Source organism: Anopheles marshallii, chromosome 2, assembly GCF_943734725.1.
Source record: "Anopheles marshallii chromosome 2, idAnoMarsDA_429_01, whole genome shotgun sequence".
In the NCBI taxonomy this organism is placed as follows: Eukaryota; Metazoa; Arthropoda; class Insecta; order Diptera; family Culicidae; genus Anopheles; species Anopheles marshallii.
This window is the reverse complement of record NC_071326.1, coordinates 91,143,677-91,162,168: the sequence shown is the minus strand read 5'-3', so window position 1 is coordinate 91,162,168 and position 18,492 is coordinate 91,143,677. Positions and strand designations below refer to the sequence as shown.

The 18,492-nt window shown below is 47.0% G+C and overlaps 2 protein-coding genes across 2 annotated transcripts; both read left to right on the top strand.

The window, feature by feature from the left end:
• Positions 1-8,058: 8,058 nt before the first annotated feature.
• LOC128718830 (protein charlatan) lies at positions 8,059-12,851 on the top strand. Its single transcript, XM_053812446.1, has 6 exons — positions 8,059-8,500; positions 8,620-9,549; positions 9,626-9,824; positions 9,917-10,141; positions 10,526-10,798; positions 11,000-12,851. Exons 1-6 carry the CDS (start codon positions 8,059-8,061, stop codon positions 12,849-12,851), a joined length of 3,921 nt encoding a protein of 1,306 aa, XP_053668421.1.
• A 1,602-nt stretch (positions 12,852-14,453) lies between these two features.
• LOC128707337 (ubiquitin-protein ligase E3C) lies at positions 14,454-18,353 on the top strand. The gene is made up of 9 exons (XM_053802288.1): positions 14,454-14,786; positions 14,848-14,985; positions 15,052-15,691; positions 15,750-16,217; positions 16,279-17,064; positions 17,133-17,277; positions 17,349-17,570; positions 17,638-17,728; positions 17,799-18,353. Exons 1-9 carry the CDS (start codon positions 14,454-14,456, stop codon positions 18,351-18,353), a joined length of 3,378 nt encoding a protein of 1,125 aa, XP_053658263.1.
• The last annotated feature ends 139 nt before the right edge of the window (positions 18,354-18,492 follow it).

Genomic DNA, 18,492 nt, shown 5'->3' with positions numbered 1-18,492 from the left:
TGTCGTTGTTTGTGACAACCACCAATCCGTTTCAGACAGTTTGAGTGGGGTGGATGGGTGATTTTTTGGAAATGTGTGGTCCGGAACGCGGACGCCCTTAGGCACAGACAGACCCCCTGCGTAAATTAAGCTAATCGCCAACGCAGCGATCAAAACGATGAGGTCGGTTAGGTTGGGTTGGCGCAGGTAGAAATCCGCACAACTTTTTTTTGTATGTTTCAAGGCACATGTATTTAAAATTATTTAGTTTCGTTCGAACAATATGTTGTGCATATTACAATGCATTTTTGTCTTAAATGGTACCACAGTTGGCATATCAAATGCTGCCTTCTAATGTCCCTCGATGGCCTACATTACATAGGATTTAATCTTATATAATTTTTGCACAAGAATACTATGGGGCTAAAGGCCTCAGGTTGCATACAAGAAGAAGAAAATATTATAAATAAGTCTTCACCCATTCACATTGATCTAAGCAATCCAATTCGTCGTATAGTGGCAGATAAAATTGTACCAATCTAATGCATTCTGGCTCAATCTATCAAAGATCCAATCGGCAGCACACAAAGCTACCCAAAGTTTCGTTTACGCCTGTTTTCAACCCAACCCTGGCCAAACGCACCACGCAAAGAATAGCTCAACAAAGCGAGAACCGGATAGCAGCACCAGCCCATCACCACCACCCAGCTGAAACCGAACCTGCATGTCCTTTCGCCGGTGTGTGGGTAGCCTGAAGATCGCACACAACCGTTTGTTCGGAGCCTTAAGAAGGGGTGGTAAACTTAGGTTCGCTTCACCCCCTTTGCGTTGTCGTCTTCTTGGGTACTTATGGCTTTCAGCGCTATCCTTCCACCAGCCACCCGACCATCATTCCGGCTCCGCCAGTTAATCTTACCAAGCGGCAGCTGTTTGGGGAAAGGAAGAGGCAGCACCATTGATAATTAAATATATGGTAAAGCATGTCCTTGTGGATGTGGATGTGGTCCCCAAGAAACGCGTCGTATCGCTTAGTGGCTCTGCTGGTGGGTTTTCGTCCACGTTCATACGCTCTAGCCACACAAACAACCTATCGACAGTGTCTTTGCTCATTCGATCGCTTCTTTTGCTGCCTGATCCTTGATCATGGGTCGGTTTGCGTCTCAGTCCATCGCCCACCCGCCCGTCAGTTGTGGGAGGGTAAAAGGTGTCGTGAACAGCAGGAAGAGTATGACGCATGCACCTCCGACCCCCTCCATCCTGCTCCCATCTCACCTCCTCCTTCCTCCACAAGCTTCTAGGGGTTCCTCGTGGGAGTTGGTGTAAGTGATGCATTGGGTTGGGTCGAGTTGGCGCAGGTCGAAATAATGATCGTAAAACTGTCGACCCTCCGTCATGTATCCCACGAACACCACCACCACCACCCATCAGCGACCCTTTTTTTTGGGTGAGTTTTGCTTTTTTTTCCTCTCTTTTGCTTCGTCCCTTTTTGCCCCTTATTCCTCTTTTCCTTCGTTCCGTGTTCATTCGCCGTTGAATCTTATTTCCTGCCGTACTATCCTGGCCCACCTCCTCATTTCCCACCTTCTTCCACCCTGCCGTACAGGCACATGGATGCCTTCTGTTCTGTTTTTGTTTTTCGACCCACCACCACCCTCTGCTGCGGTTCACTGGGTTCACATCCACCCCCGGGGGGGGAGTGATGGGTGGATAATGGTAGCAAAGACGGAGTGGGTAGGTGGAAGAGAATGGGCGGAGAAGGGAGCAGGGAACAAAAAAAAATGTGCTGGAAAAAAGGGGCCGCGCGCAGAACGATGGGATGGAATTTTTATCTCGTTTTCCCTTTGGTACAATCCTTCGCACGCGCTATACACGATCGTGAGCGAACCAAGGCAAATGTATGCTGCGTATGTGTGCGTGTTGGAATAATGATCTTTTGCAGCAAGTGTCTCCGTGTGCGTGTCAGACTTTGCTCACGTTTCACATCCTGGCCCTGGCTAAGTGCAAGTTTTTTGTTGTCTTTTCTTGCCTCGGTGGGCCTTAATATCACCCGATCCCAACTGCGCTACCCCTTTTTCCGTTGGAGGTCTTCGTGTGCGACCGTTTTCCGTTGCGATGTGCGATGGAGTTCGGCCAAGTGTTGTATACGGGTTGCATGAGGGTGGTACACATTATACACCGTGAAACATAATCCACGCGAGGATGTGTACTGGTTGTGTTTTAGTTGGGTGGCGAAGGAACTAATAGCATTCCATTATAGCTTCTTTGCATTAACACACTTAAAAACAGGCAGTTTTTACTTCCGGGATGCGTTATTTTATCTCCAAAACTCCCACCAGGAAACGCGAATGCGCGCTTCACAACTGTTTTTTCCCCCGACTAGCAACACCCTCTTGCGTATCCTGATCCTGATGCAATGCATTTCCAATATTTGGCTCTGTAGGGACATTCCACCACACACTTACACGACCTTTTCGAAAGCTATTCGGAACCAATCGTGTGTACCGTTTGTGGAAGCGGAGTTAGAAATAAATCCCGCTTCCTTTTCTGCTTGATGGCAGCTTCTTTTCTTTCTCTCCTCGTACATCAGTTCCCCTTGGAACGAATTTGTTCTTAAAGGAGTTTTTAAGGTTAAAATGTCTTCATACCTCCCACAACCTGTTTTTTTTTTTTGTTCGATAGATAGTGTGGTGCTTTATGGCAATTTAACAATTACCCTACAGGTTGACGGGTAATGGTGAATCTAATCAAAAATATAGGGCAAAAAAACCAAACGTAATACGCAAGGTAAATAATAAAAACGAATTAGCAAAACCGTTTTACGTCGATCCCTTAATTTTCCCTCATCAAATCACCCCATTTCCGGTGCTTTGGTCCGGTGTATTTTATGCTAGATATTAATCACACTTTATCCTTTATTCGAACTCTGCCTGAAAACATTGCTAAAAGTCCCTCGCAAGCATGCTACGGGGATAGAAGAATTGATTGTTTTGAGGTACTTGTTAAAGGGTGGTATAACAGCCAGCACGTTCGAAGTTATCAAACCAAATTTGATTACAACTGCTCTTGAAACTTTTGATTTCTGAAATATCTTCGCAAATTGACGATTTTTTTGTCAAGTCCTTTTTACTTAATTCGTAGGGGTGCTTAGGTTAAGACCCATCTCCAGAGGTTATATCAATTTCTAGACGTTGCGTAGAGTTGATACGTCCTCAAGATGTGATCTTTGCCTACCCGGAGACGCACTCATGTCGCTGCTAGAATCGTACAAAACTAACCCTTTGCAGAGCTAACTATCTGTGAACCAACGGGGGTAGAATAGAAAGAAAGACAACCCATATGTTGGAGGTGCTAAAATAACAATTGCCTACCCTGTCAACCCACCCAGGTATGCTCCTATTCACCCCGTTGCCCTTTTGCGCTGGCAAGATGAATTTGCACATCCAGACTTTCTCCCATCGTGTGTGTGTGTGTGCGTTTCTTGTTTAAATGTGCAAAAACCCCGGTGGGTGGATGATTTGCCCCGACGCCAATACCGATGATCCGTTGTTGTTGGGCCCGTTCTTGATGCGCCTGTGCTGCAAAAGGTGTTGCACACATACATCGCCGGCTAATGCGTGTGTATGTGACCGATTTCGGAGTGCGGGGTGGGAAGGAGGGTGGTGTGTAGGGATAATCCTGCGATGTGTAACAGCGTGTGAGGCAAAGGGTGCCTGACGTACAGTGGGCTCAGCGTCCAGCTACATTGCGTCATAAAGAGAGACACAGCAAGCAAAACCCTCACAACATTGCATGTCTCGTGCACGTAATGTGTCCTTCAGCGCAGTTAGGAAGCACTTTTCCTCACAGTGCACGGTGAGCAGCACATCCACACTGGACCAGATGTGCACAGCCGTCGGTGCTCCTTCGTACGGTTCAATTCCAGCTGCTGCCTGGCTTAACGCACTTTCCCCACTGAAGTGCAATGTGACGGTGTGACGTTGCAGCCCCCTGGGTGGCATTATCGCCAAGAAAGATGGGAGGAGAACGGGGAGGTAATTCTCGCTGTCTCTCATTTTGTATGCCCAACTTCCTTCCGAAAGAAGAAGAGGAAGAACAACAACCACCCATCCACCCTTCGTTCGACATACAGCCCTGTTGTTGTTGTTGTTGTTGTTGGATGGGTTTGCGAGTGGGGTTGTTTGCTATTCGCCGGCACAAATCATCATCGTCGCCTCTCTTGCCATTGTTCGTCGAACGCAACGAGGTGTACCTTTGGCCGTTTGTGTGTGTGTGTGTGCGTGTTTGTGGTGATCAGGGAGAGAACGAAAACGATCTTCTGCCCGTAGGGTGCTGGAAAAGGGTTTCTTTTTTTAGCGGACCAAAGCATTTCATTCCAAAGGGTTATTGGTGGGAGTTTCGCTTTGTTGCCTAGAGAATCGGAATGTTCTTGTAATAAGCTTTTAATTTAAAATACTATTAAATTTACGTTGTACCTCATACAATACAATTATTCTGATTCAATGAATGAAACTCTTTATTGCATTTATTAATACATTTATAAGAAGATTAGCCTCTCACTGCCACCCTTAGTGCCCTTCTGGAAACTTTTCAATCCATTGGTGCAAACGAACAAACAACCCGCTGCGGTGGAGCCTGCAATAAATATAAAACCGGGGGAGACTGATTCACGCACCGACTCCCTGTGTTCGCAGTCGTCGTCTTTCGCGAGCATCGGGATTCTTCGCCTTGTTTCGCCCTGCTCGATGACGCTCTTGGTGGGGTGGTTTCACTGCTGCTGCTCCGTTGTGCGTAGTCTTCGGCGCCGGCGTTGGCTGACGACATCATCATCATCAGCCAGCAGGCGTCACCATCCACCATCATCGGGGGCCATGCTGGTCGGGTTTTCGGTGGGTTCCGTCGGTTTGCGTTCTTCGACTGGCTCACACTATTGTTCCATCGGTTCGAAGGGGCGAATGGAGAAGTACGTACACCTTCGTTCGGTCGTTCCTTGACCAACTGTGCTCCTAGTGTTGTTGGACCTTTTTTGTGTTATTTTTTTTCTTTTTGTTTGTTTGCCATTCGCTTTCCAGCTTTGCTTGCCACCCCGTCATGTGCGCGCGTTTGTGTGAGTGATTTTTGGTGGCCGTTTCCGGTTTCGGGGTTGCTTTTTAGGGGTGGCCAGCATTGGATTTTTTAAAAGGACTTCTCGCACACACACCCTTCGCTCCTTTCGGTTCTGTGATGCGGCGTGGGTTGCTTTGGGTGGATTTGTGGTTTACCAATTGGCTGACAGGCGGCAGCACAAGCTTGTGTGTGATGGAGTTTTCTTGTGACTGTAGGTAGCTGGAGCTCGTTTACTTCCTGCCGGATCTTATTCCTTTTGCGCGCAGTTCGTTTGCTGTGCGGCGAGTGTGTGTGCAGTGCAGTGAACATGCGATAATGAAATGACCATTTGCCTGGATGCCTTGGGGCACAGGTTGTGGGTTGAAGAAAAAGCATATTGATGTAGCATTGCATTCTAAAAACCACTTAATCGACTGAAAAGGAGGATTGGATGATGAATCTCAAATGGATAGGACACTCACATGAAGGAATAGTTTGTGTATAATTTAAGTTGGAGTTGTTTGTTCCATTTGTTATGTGCAAAATACAAGCTTAACATACAAGCAATTCATGTGAAAAGACAACCAAAACCACAAACTATCCGGACAAACCCATCCTGCTCGGATACTGCCGTTATCGATTTTCTTTGTTATTTTCTCGGCGATGGGTGCAAATTGTCCATCAGTTCAATAAAGTGCACTCGGATTACGATGTCGGCACCTTATCCTTATCCTTCGCCGCGAGCAAAGACTTGCGTTAGTGAATGTGCAACTGAACGGTGGTAAGAAACAGTGTAAAAGTGTGGGAATATGCGAGCTGGGAGGTAAAAAGATTGGAAAAATATATTAAATCACCACCCACCATGGTGGTCCGACCCACCTTCCCATTGCCACCCACGAGATTGCATCCCTTCGCTCTGAGGCTGAAAGGAACAAGCCGCCACAAGGGCGCAAAGCGCCTATACGGCGAAGTTTATGGTGTGCGTGTGTATGAGAGTGAGAGCAGGCGAGAGAAAAAGAGAGAATACTCGGGGGTGGCAGTTCCATTACTCCCACGCAACCCTTTCGGATGGAGATGCGCGATTCCTTTCTTCCTCCCGGGGGTGGGAGTTTTTGGCGGACATGTGCTGGGTGGGTGGTGTATTGAGACACGCGGTGATTCCAGGGTCAGTGTGCAGCCCGAGAGATGTTGTTTTTCCACTTCAACACACGCTCGTTCGGCTCGCTTCGTCAAAAGGCCTACGCACACAAACGGGTTGCCTCCGGAACCGCGTCGATCGGCCCCGTGCCCCCGCAGTGGGCGTAGCAATTAAGCGTTGCGTTTGGGTGGCAGTTAATCATCGGAGGTTTGCAATATGGACAAGATAAAACGAAATCTCACCACCCACCGGGAGAGATAAAAGGCACGCGGAGAAAACAGCACTACCGGTAGTGCAATATTTCCTCATTTATATTTTGTATTTCGTCCGGTTCGGGTCCGGAGTTTGCACGTGCTTTTTTGTTGGCGCGTTTCCTGCTGAAAACCTGCTGCGCTTTAGTGTTGGTGGCATTCCCGACGAGGAGGATGTTTATGGATGGAACGGTGTGCGCGCGCACACCCAACACCGAAGAACACCGCTCCGGGCGAATGTCCTACTGCATATGTGGGTGTGTGTGTGTGTGTTGCGGTGGTTGATTGTGGGAGGAACATGAGCAACATAAACGCTAGGCTGTGTTTTTTTTTTCCAACCCAAAGGGTGCATTTAGTAGATAATATTGCGAGTAGTGGCAACAATAGTGTTTGACCGAGGAACAGGTGTGCTTAATAGGGGTGAAGGCTTCTGAAGATACACTACCTAGAATAACCACTAGCAATGAAGTTTCCAAAAGATCTAAGCTTAATTTGCTGTTGGATAGCACCTAGTCAAAATTCACAATAAGCCAACCAAGACTTTTGATTGACTTCTCCAGTAACTTTAGTAATGTCTTCAGACACGAAGATGTAGACATTATATAAAAACGCACCATACTCGAAACATCACCGTCAATCACTGTGCGTCGATCAACAGCTGAACTGGTTGATCTTGAAAACGAATGCAACGCTGCATGACAATACTCCGGGGGTGAAGATCGAGTTAGTTCGGGCTCAATACACGTCAGTTATTCAGTAATGCACATAAACATTAAACATACATTTTCTAACCAACACCGCTACGTAAATTAATCAGTTAACAAATATCCGATATTTTTCCCGCAAAGAACATCACAGTTGCCACTCGTATATCGTACGCACTCGGTCGCATCTCTACCCGGCACGGGGGATTTGCTTCAACGCTCACCTTACCAACTGTACCACCCCGCGAGATTCGAGTTCCGAAAAAGTTATGAATGAAACAACGTGTACACACCACCCACACCCACTGGGTTTCCTCTCGTTTCGCGCGTGTTAGTTTGATCTCACCAGGAATCCCGTGTATTTACCGGCTTTGGAACGTTTCATCGCTTCGTATCTCTTTTTTTGTATTTGCTTATGATGGAATTCGGATTTTGACCATGAAACAGCGTGGGTGTATGAATGATGATGATGATGATGATGATGATGGGTGGTTTATGCTGAACCGGAACAGCTTTTCATTCGCTGGGAGTTTGGGAGTGAAAGTGTTTTGGGATGGGAGCGATGTTTCTCGGAACGCCGGAAAGCGAGAACGGTGTGCCGAGCCTCAGCGAGTCCACGTGGAGAAGGTTTATTTTTGCACCGCAATCCTTCCTTCCAGCCTTCCTCCCAGTTGTGAGATGGTTGGCATTGGAATAATGCCGGCTTTATGAACGACAATTATGGCACATTTTTTGGCGTTCACTAGGGGGAGATTTTTACACAAAGCTTAACCGTTCAATACCCAATTAGAAATAGGAAATCATGGTGCTAGTCGTTCAAATTGCTTTATAACTAATATTGTTTCGCTTTTTAATTCGTTCGTTATCTTTTCAGAGTGACTTCGGAGGACTTTTTTAGTCCGCGATGACCACTCTCCTGCCGACGTCTCAACCCACCGGGGTTGAGGCGTACGAGGACATGTTTAAGGAGATCACCCGGAAGCTGTACGGTGACGAGTCGGCGCACGGGCTCTATCCGCACAACACGCAGGTAGCCCAGTTGGCTCAGTTGGCTCCGGGTGCTCCAACAGCCCCACCCGATGGTGGCGAACGATCCTTCACAACGCTCACACAGATCGGCTACGAAACGACCACCGTCGGGTCAGCGCATCAACCATCATCCTCCGCTGCACAGCAACTGCAGCAGCAACAGCAGCAGCAGCAGCAGCAGCAGCAACAACAACAGCAACAGCAAGACCACATAACGACCGCATTTGGACTTGCTGCATTGATGCAGAACGGATTTCCACCCGCTGGCTCGATCCTGAATCCGGTCAACTTTCCCAACGCTAACAAACCGCCAACAAGTGAGTTCCTACTAGGTACACGATCGATAGATCGCAGTGTCGTAGAGAGCGTGAGCGAATGAACTCTCCCTTTTCCAACGCTATTGTTCATTAACACGTTATCCTTCTTTCCTGTTCAGATATATCTATACCGTCGACAGATGACCGCTGGCAATCCCAGCCAGCATCCGAAGAGCCATGGAACGGTGGCAAACATGTATCCCCGTCTGGCACCTCGAATAACTACAGCAAATCGTACAAGAAACCAAAAACGGAACCACAGGATGTAAAACCGCTGGCCGGGCTGAACATACCCAGCACAGTTGATCGGGCGAACAAGCGTAACAGCTACGGCACGGCAACATCACCTGCTGGGACGAACGTCATCAAGCGGTATAGCTGCACGAGCTGTCCGTACACAACCGACCGGCGGGATCTGTTTACTCGTCACGAAAACATTCATAAGGACGAGAAACCTTTCCAGTGCTATGCCTGCCTGAAGCCATTCAATCGTGCCGATCATGTGAAGAAACATTTTCTTCGAATGCACCGTGAGATGGAGTACGATATTGCAAAAACGCGTCGGCATCCCCCGGGTGGGTCATCAGCCACGAAAAGCAGCTCCCATTATGGTGGAAATACACAAACATCAAACCATGGTTCGTCATCAAGCAGTGCGTCGGTGGCCATGACACTTGTCCAAATGCAGCTAAATATCCCTTCCGGGAGTTTCAGTACTGCGCCATCTTTAGTTGTACCTTCCCATACTGTCGAAAACAGTAGCAGTGGTACGCATCATAATGGCCATAGTCTCCCTAGCCAGTTGCTTCATGTTCATAATCAACCTCAAGGTGATTTTAAGCCGCTGCAGCAGTCCCATACTAGCCTACATTCATCCCAAGTGGGGTCTCCGTCAATCAAGCAAGAGAAGTGTTCCGGATTCGGGTCTGGAGCAACGGGTAGTTTCAGCCAGTCCACTAACGCCTCCGGTGCATCTGTGGATGAAAAGCCGCTTCTCAAGAAAATCAAAGGCGAAAAGAAGTTCGCATGCACCTATTGTTCTTGGGCGGGTAAGACATACAACTCTCATGGGGTGGTCTATGTTCAATCGTGTGGTGTCGTAAACATTTACCATTTAATTATCAGGTGCTGACAACTGGGGACTCAAACGACATCTCAATACACACACCAAGCCGTACGTGTGTTTACTGTGCGACTATAAGGCCGCCCGTTCGGAGCGCTTAGCTACGCACGTTCTGAAGGTACACAACAAGAAAGCCTGTAACAAATGTAGCTTCTTCGCCGAAGATCAGGCACATCTGGATGCACATTTGCAGGACAGTCAGTAAGTATCTTTTCGAATAGCTTCATCTGGAGAGAACAGTCAGTTGTAACGTAAAGTAAACCGAAACGCCTTATCATTTACCTTTCGCAAAGTTCGCACGACATGACGAAAGCTGGTAAGGGGGTCGGATCCGTCAATACGGGCGGCACCGGCAGTACCAGCAGTGGTAGTAATTGTGGTACAAACTCTACACTGCAACATACAGCAGCAGCGAGTACGACGGGCGATACGAATGGCAACGTCCTGCGCAATTTGGGTAATGCATTTACGTCGAACAATTTGCCCACCAACATTCCGACCAGTGGGAATGGCTTTGGGTGAGAGATTAAAACACGTTCCGTTCCATTATCTTCTGGAAACGTTATTGTTTTCTTTGTTTGGCCGTCGTTGCCGTTTTGAAATTTGTTTGAGTTCTATTATTTCCACTGTGAGGAAAGTTTAAAAATTGGGGAACCGGTTGGCAAAATTCACAAATATTGGTTGCATGTTTTCTAGATGTCATGAAATTATTAACTAATTTAGACATCAAGAACCATTCTCAACTCTGATGTTATAGTTTTTTTTGTTCATTTTTCTTAGTACTGATCATAAAGCACAACTGCTTCGTACAGTTGTGTATTGCTATAAAATATCCACTTTTAAATTTGTTTCTCTTGAATCTTCCAATCCATCCGGCCGTTAATGTCGCCTTACGATAACAGTAACGGCACATCGAATGGCCAGTATCATTCCACTGACAGCCATCCATCGACCACCGGTAACGTACTGACAAACAGTAACGCTGCCAACTTGATCGAAACGATCAACCAACACGTGTTGGCCACGGCCGGCCAGGTCATGGGCCAGAACGGTGGGACCGCTTCAGTTCATCAACAGCAGCAATGGATCGCAACAAGGCCACATCGAAAGCGTGGCCCAGAACTACTTTATAGCTACCTAGAAGCGGACGGAAGTGACTCCGGCGACTATGCACGGTACGGAGTGATGCAGCACAATGTGTTTCCTTCGCTTTTCTTATGAGTTTGCCCTCTCTTGTGTTCATGGTTTCTTGGAGAGGATTTCTCCAAGGACGAGATGTTTATTATATGCCTATTTTGTTTTATTTTTTTTAATTGGTTGCGGTCACAATTTACATTGTTGTAACTCGTTTCTTTCTTTCTTTTCCCGTTGTGCAGCCTTTTGCACATGCAAGCAGTCGGACGAAACAAGGCTTCAGTTACGCAGGATTTTCGTAATGCGGGAGGCGGTTACAATGGCAGTGATGCCGGCGACAGTAGCAATGCAGCGACGCCCTACACGCTCGGTATGGCAGCAGCAATTGATAGGCAGATAAAGAAACAACACATCCCGGTCAACGACAGTAATGAGCAGGTTGCAACTACAGGCAACTCCTCCGTTATTGAAAATGTGAGCGTTTCCTTAGGATCACTTTTTAACAGTGATCGGCAGTGCTTACTACAGCTACTGGCCACGACTGCCGTGGCACATCAGCAGATGCAGCTACAGTTAAGCCAGCAACAGATAAAACAACAGCACCAGAAACCATCGAAAGCAGTGGACAATCATCCCGTCGGTGCATCGAATGACGTCCGCAGCTACGGCAGCACGATGGTTTCGTCGCCTCCCGCTACATTTACTCCACAACAACCACGAACAACAAGCACCAGCAACAGTATCAGCGGCAGTGGCATGACCAGTTGGAACAGTACAAACGACACTAGCAATGGCGCAATCGGTCCCTTTGACTCAAACTACCAACAGTCTCAGCCGCTAGCACTCGATATGCGCAGCTTCAAGAAACGACGAATGAATGAATCATCCAGCGATAAAGAAAACGAAGGTGGTGGAACCATTGAAAAACACATTTTCCAAAATGTTAGCACCAAAGTTGGCCAGCATCAGAATCCTCATCACCACAACAATAACAATAACTGCACTAGTAATAAGAATATAAACGATATTTTTGATAAAATGTACAAAAAGCCGCAAAACTCATTTCACACATCGAAGCATCCAGCTATTCATCAGCAACAGCACAGTGGTCTGCCGGCACCGCCAACCCACTCACTGACTACTATCCTCCGGACTGCTCCACCATCCGCGGTGGAAGAGGACAACCAGCGGAGCACGTCTTCCCGCCAGGATGCTCAAAATGAAGGGGAAAAGTTTTCGCTCGCCGAATTCCTTAAAAACCATACCGAGGTGTCCATCAGTACGGTAGGCGGTAAGGGTGTGGAAGATCCGGTCCCGTCCGTGACTGTTGGACCATCATCGCACGGTTGCCACCAGGAGGATACGGAGGAAACCCATTCCGAGCCGGATGGCTTGATGCTAAAGCAGGAGTGTGACAAAAACCCCCGTAAACGATACCAACCACGTCGTATCGAGAAGAAAGAAGAACTGTCACCGTCCTCCGCTGATCCTATGGTCTTTGTATCGGTAGAAATGCTGGATACTGACACCGAGACGAATGAACCTCCGGAGCACGAGGTACTGGAGCAGGAAATGGCGATCGACCTTAAGATGGAAAAATTAGTCCCTACAGAAAAGGAGCAAAAAGTTGGTACCGTAGCGCGGCTTGCGGACATACGTGACAAGCACATGATCAAGCTGATCACAAACCGACGATGCTGCCGAATCTGTCATCGTAAGGGCCGGTTGGATCACTTGGATAATTCTCATTACCATACCAAAGCTTCCCTACTACTGCACACCCTTTGGCGTCATGGTGCATCTTCGATGTCCCAGCTGCAGTGTCGCGAGTGTAGTGTTGTCTTCAAGCTACGCTACAAGCTGATACTTCATCAGAATCTTACGAAGCACACCGGAATGCTTGTGATGAAACTTCCCAGAAAATTGGCTCAACAAAACTCCAGCACGAAGTTTCCAGCAAACAAAGCCGCAACGGATTTGAATGCGAAAGAACATGCAAAAGATAATACGGTTCTACATACAAACGCGCTTGGAAAACCCAAAGTAAAGCGAAAAGCGCGGAGCCGTTGCTTTACTGCGAAGCGTAAAAGATAAATACTGACCATCTCGCCCCATTCCGGCATGAATGCACAAATTTTCCGTATACAAATTACGGTTCGCCCGTTTGCCATTTTTATTACGCCACAATGTAATTTGCCATACATTTTGTACACAATTCGTGTCCATTGGTACATTGGGTGTTGCGTGTGAATGAAGAGTCGAAAAAGTTGTAAATCGTCTTGAAACAAAAACGTGCCACTTTTCATTTGGACTAATCCAAACTTTTTTCGTGTTAGTTTCCACACTGTTGGGCGATGATTTATTTGTTTCCTTCAGATTAATTTACTATGCTTAAATTATTATTACATTTCAAAGTTGCTTACCCTCAGTAACTCTATGTATTTCCTTATCATTTCTTAAGGTAACTTTTGTAAAAATTATGCATTTCTTTCCGTTTTGTCAGTTCATAAGCCGTGGATGTTTCTTGGCTGACGGGTTTAACGCGGGATGCATCCAAATCTTCAAATTCCTGATTGTACTATACATACATTCTTCTAGGATGAAGATAACGCAAGAGTATGTGAAAAAGTCTGGAATAAAAAATCAAATACACGGAAATGTCCAAACTGTCTTGGTGTGCTTAATTTCTCCAACGCTTAACTTGATAAACTGCTCGTTGTTCCTTGATCAAATAGTCAAGTGTTGCTACTGGAGGCCAGACGATTCGTGGTCTAGGGTGTTTTGAACCGAAGCAGGGTAATATTTCACTAAGGTAAGAAGAGATAAATTACTTTGAAAAATGAAGATTAATCGATTATTGAGATATGGCCTATGAAACAAAAACCTTCTTTCCATTCGCTCAAATAAATATGAAAGATTCCATCATCTGATTCAATTAATTCGGCCAGTAAAGTTCGTCACATTGCTATGCTAACACATATTCCTACGACCAACCGCACATGAGCTAGCTCTTTTGCAGGTGGCTTTGGTTGAAAAAAATCAATTCTGCTACCTGATCATGATTCACAAAACACTAGTTTTAAAATTAGAATTAACGTATTAGTATAATACTTACGGAGCACCCTGTGATATCAGACGTTTGACAGTTGTGGAATGAAAGAACCAGGATGACTGTGTGGGTATTCACGCATACATACCCACTTTTGTGTTCGTAAAACAATGAATAAAATTCGTTCTAGTGTGATTCGGTGAACTTTCCTGTCAAAAACAACAGGGATTTGGAAACGAAAGACCAAAAACAAATTGTTCTACTGGATTCCACCAACCCGGAACAACCTGTGGACATACGGAACACGCAATCGCTTCCCGACCCAACAGCATCATTAGCGACTGTCTTGGAAATCTTTGTTGTGTGTAGATATTAGGCAGGAGTTTTTACTGGGGCACCTTCACGGTCCGAATCAGCAACAGTACACAGGCCCAGTGCAATACGAAGCGTAAAAAGAGAAATTTTGATTAAGCTTCAACTTTCCGAAGGTCTGGAAGTGTGAATCCCTGGTCAAAACAAAAAAACTTCCGGTCAGCTGTACTGTCGTGCGCTTGCAAAAAAGCAACCCTGCCGGATATTGGGAGGAGAAGAAGAGAATACCTTTGTTTTCGTGCTTCGTTGAACTCTAACCCCGCTTTGTGACAGGTATGTTCAGCTTTGACGGAGAATTTCGCCGTCGGCCCCAGCAAAATCTTGGCGGAGCATCACTGAAGACGGACCGGCTGACAACGATCCGTAAGGCACAACAGGAGCGCCAAAAGCGTGAGGAAGCCAGACGTCATCAATGTGGTGCGATCGTGATACAATCCGTCGTCCGAAGCTTCCTTCAACGCCAACACACAAAGCAACGAGAACGGGACAAATTTGATGAGTACCGCAAAGTAAACGGTGCCATACGCAATGGGGCGGATCTGGAATACTACTGTAAACGGATTATCTTTTTCTATCAACACCGTTCCGCTCAGGATGGAGATAGATTGGTAATGAATCATATGCAAAGGCGATGGCGACCGTCTAAAACATTTTCCCTTTTTGTTCTAGATTTTTCTCTGTCAGTATATGATCAAGCATCCCGCGGAAGTGTTTAGGTTGCTTGATCAGGATTCAATCTGGACGTATCGCATCAAAAGGCTCCTTGGATTATGTTTGGGACAAATTCTAGTACCAGAATGTTCACCGGTAATGATAGGAGTGGCATTCGTTCTGTCGTTTTTACTATACAAACTCGTATTTATCGTTTGCTAGACAATACCGATGCGCATGCTGGAGATCTATTCCTCAAACACATACATCACGAAGCATATACCACCGCCCGGAACGGATCGTCCGCAGTACATCCACCAGTACCTGGTGTCCATCTACAGTCATCTCATAGAGCGGCGCTATTTCTGCGTTGTGCGACAACTGATCGAAGAGAAATTACCGGCGTTAGATATGGACACGACCACATTGGCGATTCCGATTGCCGCTGCGCTGTTCGAAATGCTTCTGCGCCCTTTGCAACTCATCGATCCGGAAGCACAAGACCTGCTAAGTAGGCAGATACTGCAATCCTTCACCTTCAATGTGCTCTCTCCGCACCACCTGTCAGATCAGGTGAAGCACTTTGTGTTGCCGGCGCTAGGCGAAAGGAAAGATTTCCCATACTGGACGTTGGTGCGCTGTATCGCCGATGAGTACCAGCGGCATCTGGACTATCGGAGCACGATTCTGATCGATCTGACAGACGATACGATGGGATCGACGGTGAGCAGTATTGGAACGGGAGTGCGTATGGGTGGAACACCGAAAAAGGCACGCAAGGATCAGTCACAGGACGAGAGGCTACTACTAACCAGTTCACTGTTGTTCGCATTTTTAAAGCTCGACCAACGGCACTTGGATGGTAAGTGGAGAAGCGGACGACTACAAATCCTCCATTGATTGTCATATTTGTCTTCTAGATACATCAAATTCAAAAGAGCACTTCAGTGCTTACCTCAAGGTGGTCGCCTCCATGGTGGACAACTTTACCAAACTACCTCGGAAGACGATTCGTTCATCCATCAACCGACCGCTGGACGATTCGAGCGATTCCGATTCGGACGGAGAAGACGGACCGACACTGAGCCCGAGAGAAGCTGCATTGCTGCACGCCATCATTGGCATGCTCAATGAACGGCGCCGTGTGTCGTATATCGTGCGAATGATTGAGACAATGCTGGATGATCCAATGGCGGCGCAGAATCTGTGCCAAATTTGCCACCAGCTGATGACCTACAACCGGATGGCGGTGTACGAGTACAAGCTGCTGTACATGCTTGCTTCCAAGCCGTTAATTATCCGGGGACTTTGGTATACGCTGACTGCACATACGATGGGTCCAATGTTCAGCTCCCCTATTGTGCGTCTCTCGAAGGGAATCAATATTTGTAAGTAGAATTGTTAATTTAAAAAAAAGTTTGACCTACAGTAGGTTATGCTCACTTACAGCAAAGGAAGATTCCGACCGTATCATTCCGATATTGGCATCGTTCTGCGCACTGTTCGGTCGACTGATAGCTTCATTGCACGATGGTGAATTCGTGCAGGAAAATGTACTGCCCGGCACGGTTAGTCACATCATGCCGTTCAGCATACCGGAACTGATACCGCTCAGTACAACGCTGAAGGAAATTTCGCTCGGGCTCGTCGAGCTAGCGTTCCCCGAGACGAGATCCAATCTGCACGAAAACTACCGTACGATGATATCTTCACTGAGTGCGGAAGCGCGTGGCTTCGGTGGCCACAACCAACGCTCGGAGCGTCAGCAAATGAATGAACAAAACCGCCAGATATGGCCCCATCTGTTGAAGGTGTGTGTTTCGCTACTAAGGCAGATACACACGCGCGACCTTCGCCGATGCTTCTGCCCCGAGGGACACTGGACAGCACAGAACCTTAACCTTCCATTGGACAAACCCGCCGATTTACATCTTTCTCGCGGTTCTCGCCGAGGTCCGCGACCTTTTCAACCGATACGGGACTTTACGCGGGAAGATATTGAAGATGGTCCACCACTTTCTACCAAGCAGATCCGTTCGATAACAATCCTGCGCGAAATACCGTTTGTGGTGCCGTTCAATACGCGTGTCGGCGTGTTTCAAGGGCTGGTATCGGCCGACAAACTGCGGACGCAGGGTGACTTGCAGGGATTCTTACAAGGTCCCTCCATTAATATTACCGTCCGGAGGTCCCATCTGTACGGGGATGCGTTCGATAAGCTAAGTCCAACCAATGGTGAGTGGGGCATAAAAACACGTGGATCAACAATTATATTCAACTCACATGTAATTTATCAACTTCAGAACCCGATCTAAGGCCCAAGTTTCGTATCGAAATGGTCAACTCAGTGGGATTGCGAGAGGCCGGCATCGATGGAGGTGGCGTTTTTCGGGAATTTCTCTCCGAGCTAATCAAATTGGCGTTCGATCCCCACCGTGGGTTCTTTATGTAAGACAGACATATTGACAAATGGACAACAAGCCATTACTAACCCAATTCCTGTCGTTCTCTTATGCCAGGATCACGAAGGATAACATGCTTTACCCGAACCCGTGCGTGGCGAAAATTGTGGAAGACTTCCAGCGTCACTACTACTTCATCGGACGCATACTGGGGAAGGCGTTGTACGAAAACTTGCTAGTTGAGCTTCCGTTGGCCGAGTTTTTCTTATCAAAACTTGCCGGCAAACATTCGGACGTGGACGTTCACCAGTTGGCCTCACTGGATCCGGTGTTGTATAGGTATGGCTTTGAACTTCGACCAAAGGCAGTAGGTTCCATTCACTATCATGTTCTTTATTTTCCGTAGAAATTTAATGTCTCTGAAGGCCTACGAAGGAGATGTTGCTGATTTAGGGTTAGATTTTACTATCGTCTGTGATGCGTTAGGAGAAACAAAGGTAAGAAAAATGAGAAGAAAACAAGTCGGTCCTACGGGAATGCTAACAATTCGATACTGCTCCCTCACAGGTAGAAGAATTAAAACCGAACGGCGCTAATATCATCGTGAACTCGTCGAACAGAATCGAGTACATTCAGCTGATGGCAGACTTTAAGTTGAACCAGCAGATCCGCGCGCAATGCGCCGCATTCCGTCAGGGATTGGCTAACGTGCTCCCGATCGAGTGGCTGTACATGTTCAGCAACAAGGAGCTGCAGGTGCTCATATCGGGTGCTGAGATTCCGGTTGATGTTCACGACTTGCGGCAACATACAAGCTACGGTGGTGACTTCTCAATCGAGCACCATACGATCCAACTCTTCTGGAAAGTGGTGGAACAGTTCGACGACATCCAGCGGCGTCTATTGTTGAAGTTTGTTACGAGTTGCTCGAGACCACCTTTGCTAGGTTTCAAGGATCTCGATCCACCGTTTTGCATACAGAACGCGGGTGATACGGACCGGTTACCTTCGGCTAGTACGTGTATGAACCTGCTAAAATTACCAGCGTTCGAGGAAGAAGATGTCCTGCGAGAGAAGCTGTTGTATGCGATACAAAGTGGTGCCGGGTTTGAGTTGAGTTAAAATATCGGCCACTCCTTTTTTACTGCAGGGAACGGTGGGAACACGGTGAAATGACGGGCAATGTTCTTATGACAGTATGCGAAACAATTATTTAAAAATCAGCAAATCCGGTTTAATAATCCTTCCCTAAGCTCCCTTT

Excerpts from the sequence above, each read along its gene's own strand:
- LOC128718830 (XM_053812446.1), top strand. The coding sequence starts at position 8,059 with ATGACCACTCTCCTGCCGACGTCTCAACCCACCGGGGTTGAGGCGTAC. Across the intron at positions 8,501-8,619 it reads CGCTAACAAACCGCCAACAA|ATATATCTATACCGTCGACA; the intron begins GTGAGTTCCTAC and ends TTTCCTGTTCAG. Across the intron at positions 10,799-10,999 it reads GACTCCGGCGACTATGCACG|CCTTTTGCACATGCAAGCAG; the intron begins GTACGGAGTGAT and ends CCCGTTGTGCAG.
- LOC128707337 (XM_053802288.1), top strand. The coding sequence starts at position 14,454 with ATGTTCAGCTTTGACGGAGAATTTCGCCGTCGGCCCCAGCAAAATCTT. Across the intron at positions 16,218-16,278 it reads CTCGAAGGGAATCAATATTT|CAAAGGAAGATTCCGACCGT; the intron begins GTAAGTAGAATT and ends GCTCACTTACAG. Across the intron at positions 17,065-17,132 it reads TAAGCTAAGTCCAACCAATG|AACCCGATCTAAGGCCCAAG; the intron begins GTGAGTGGGGCA and ends TATCAACTTCAG.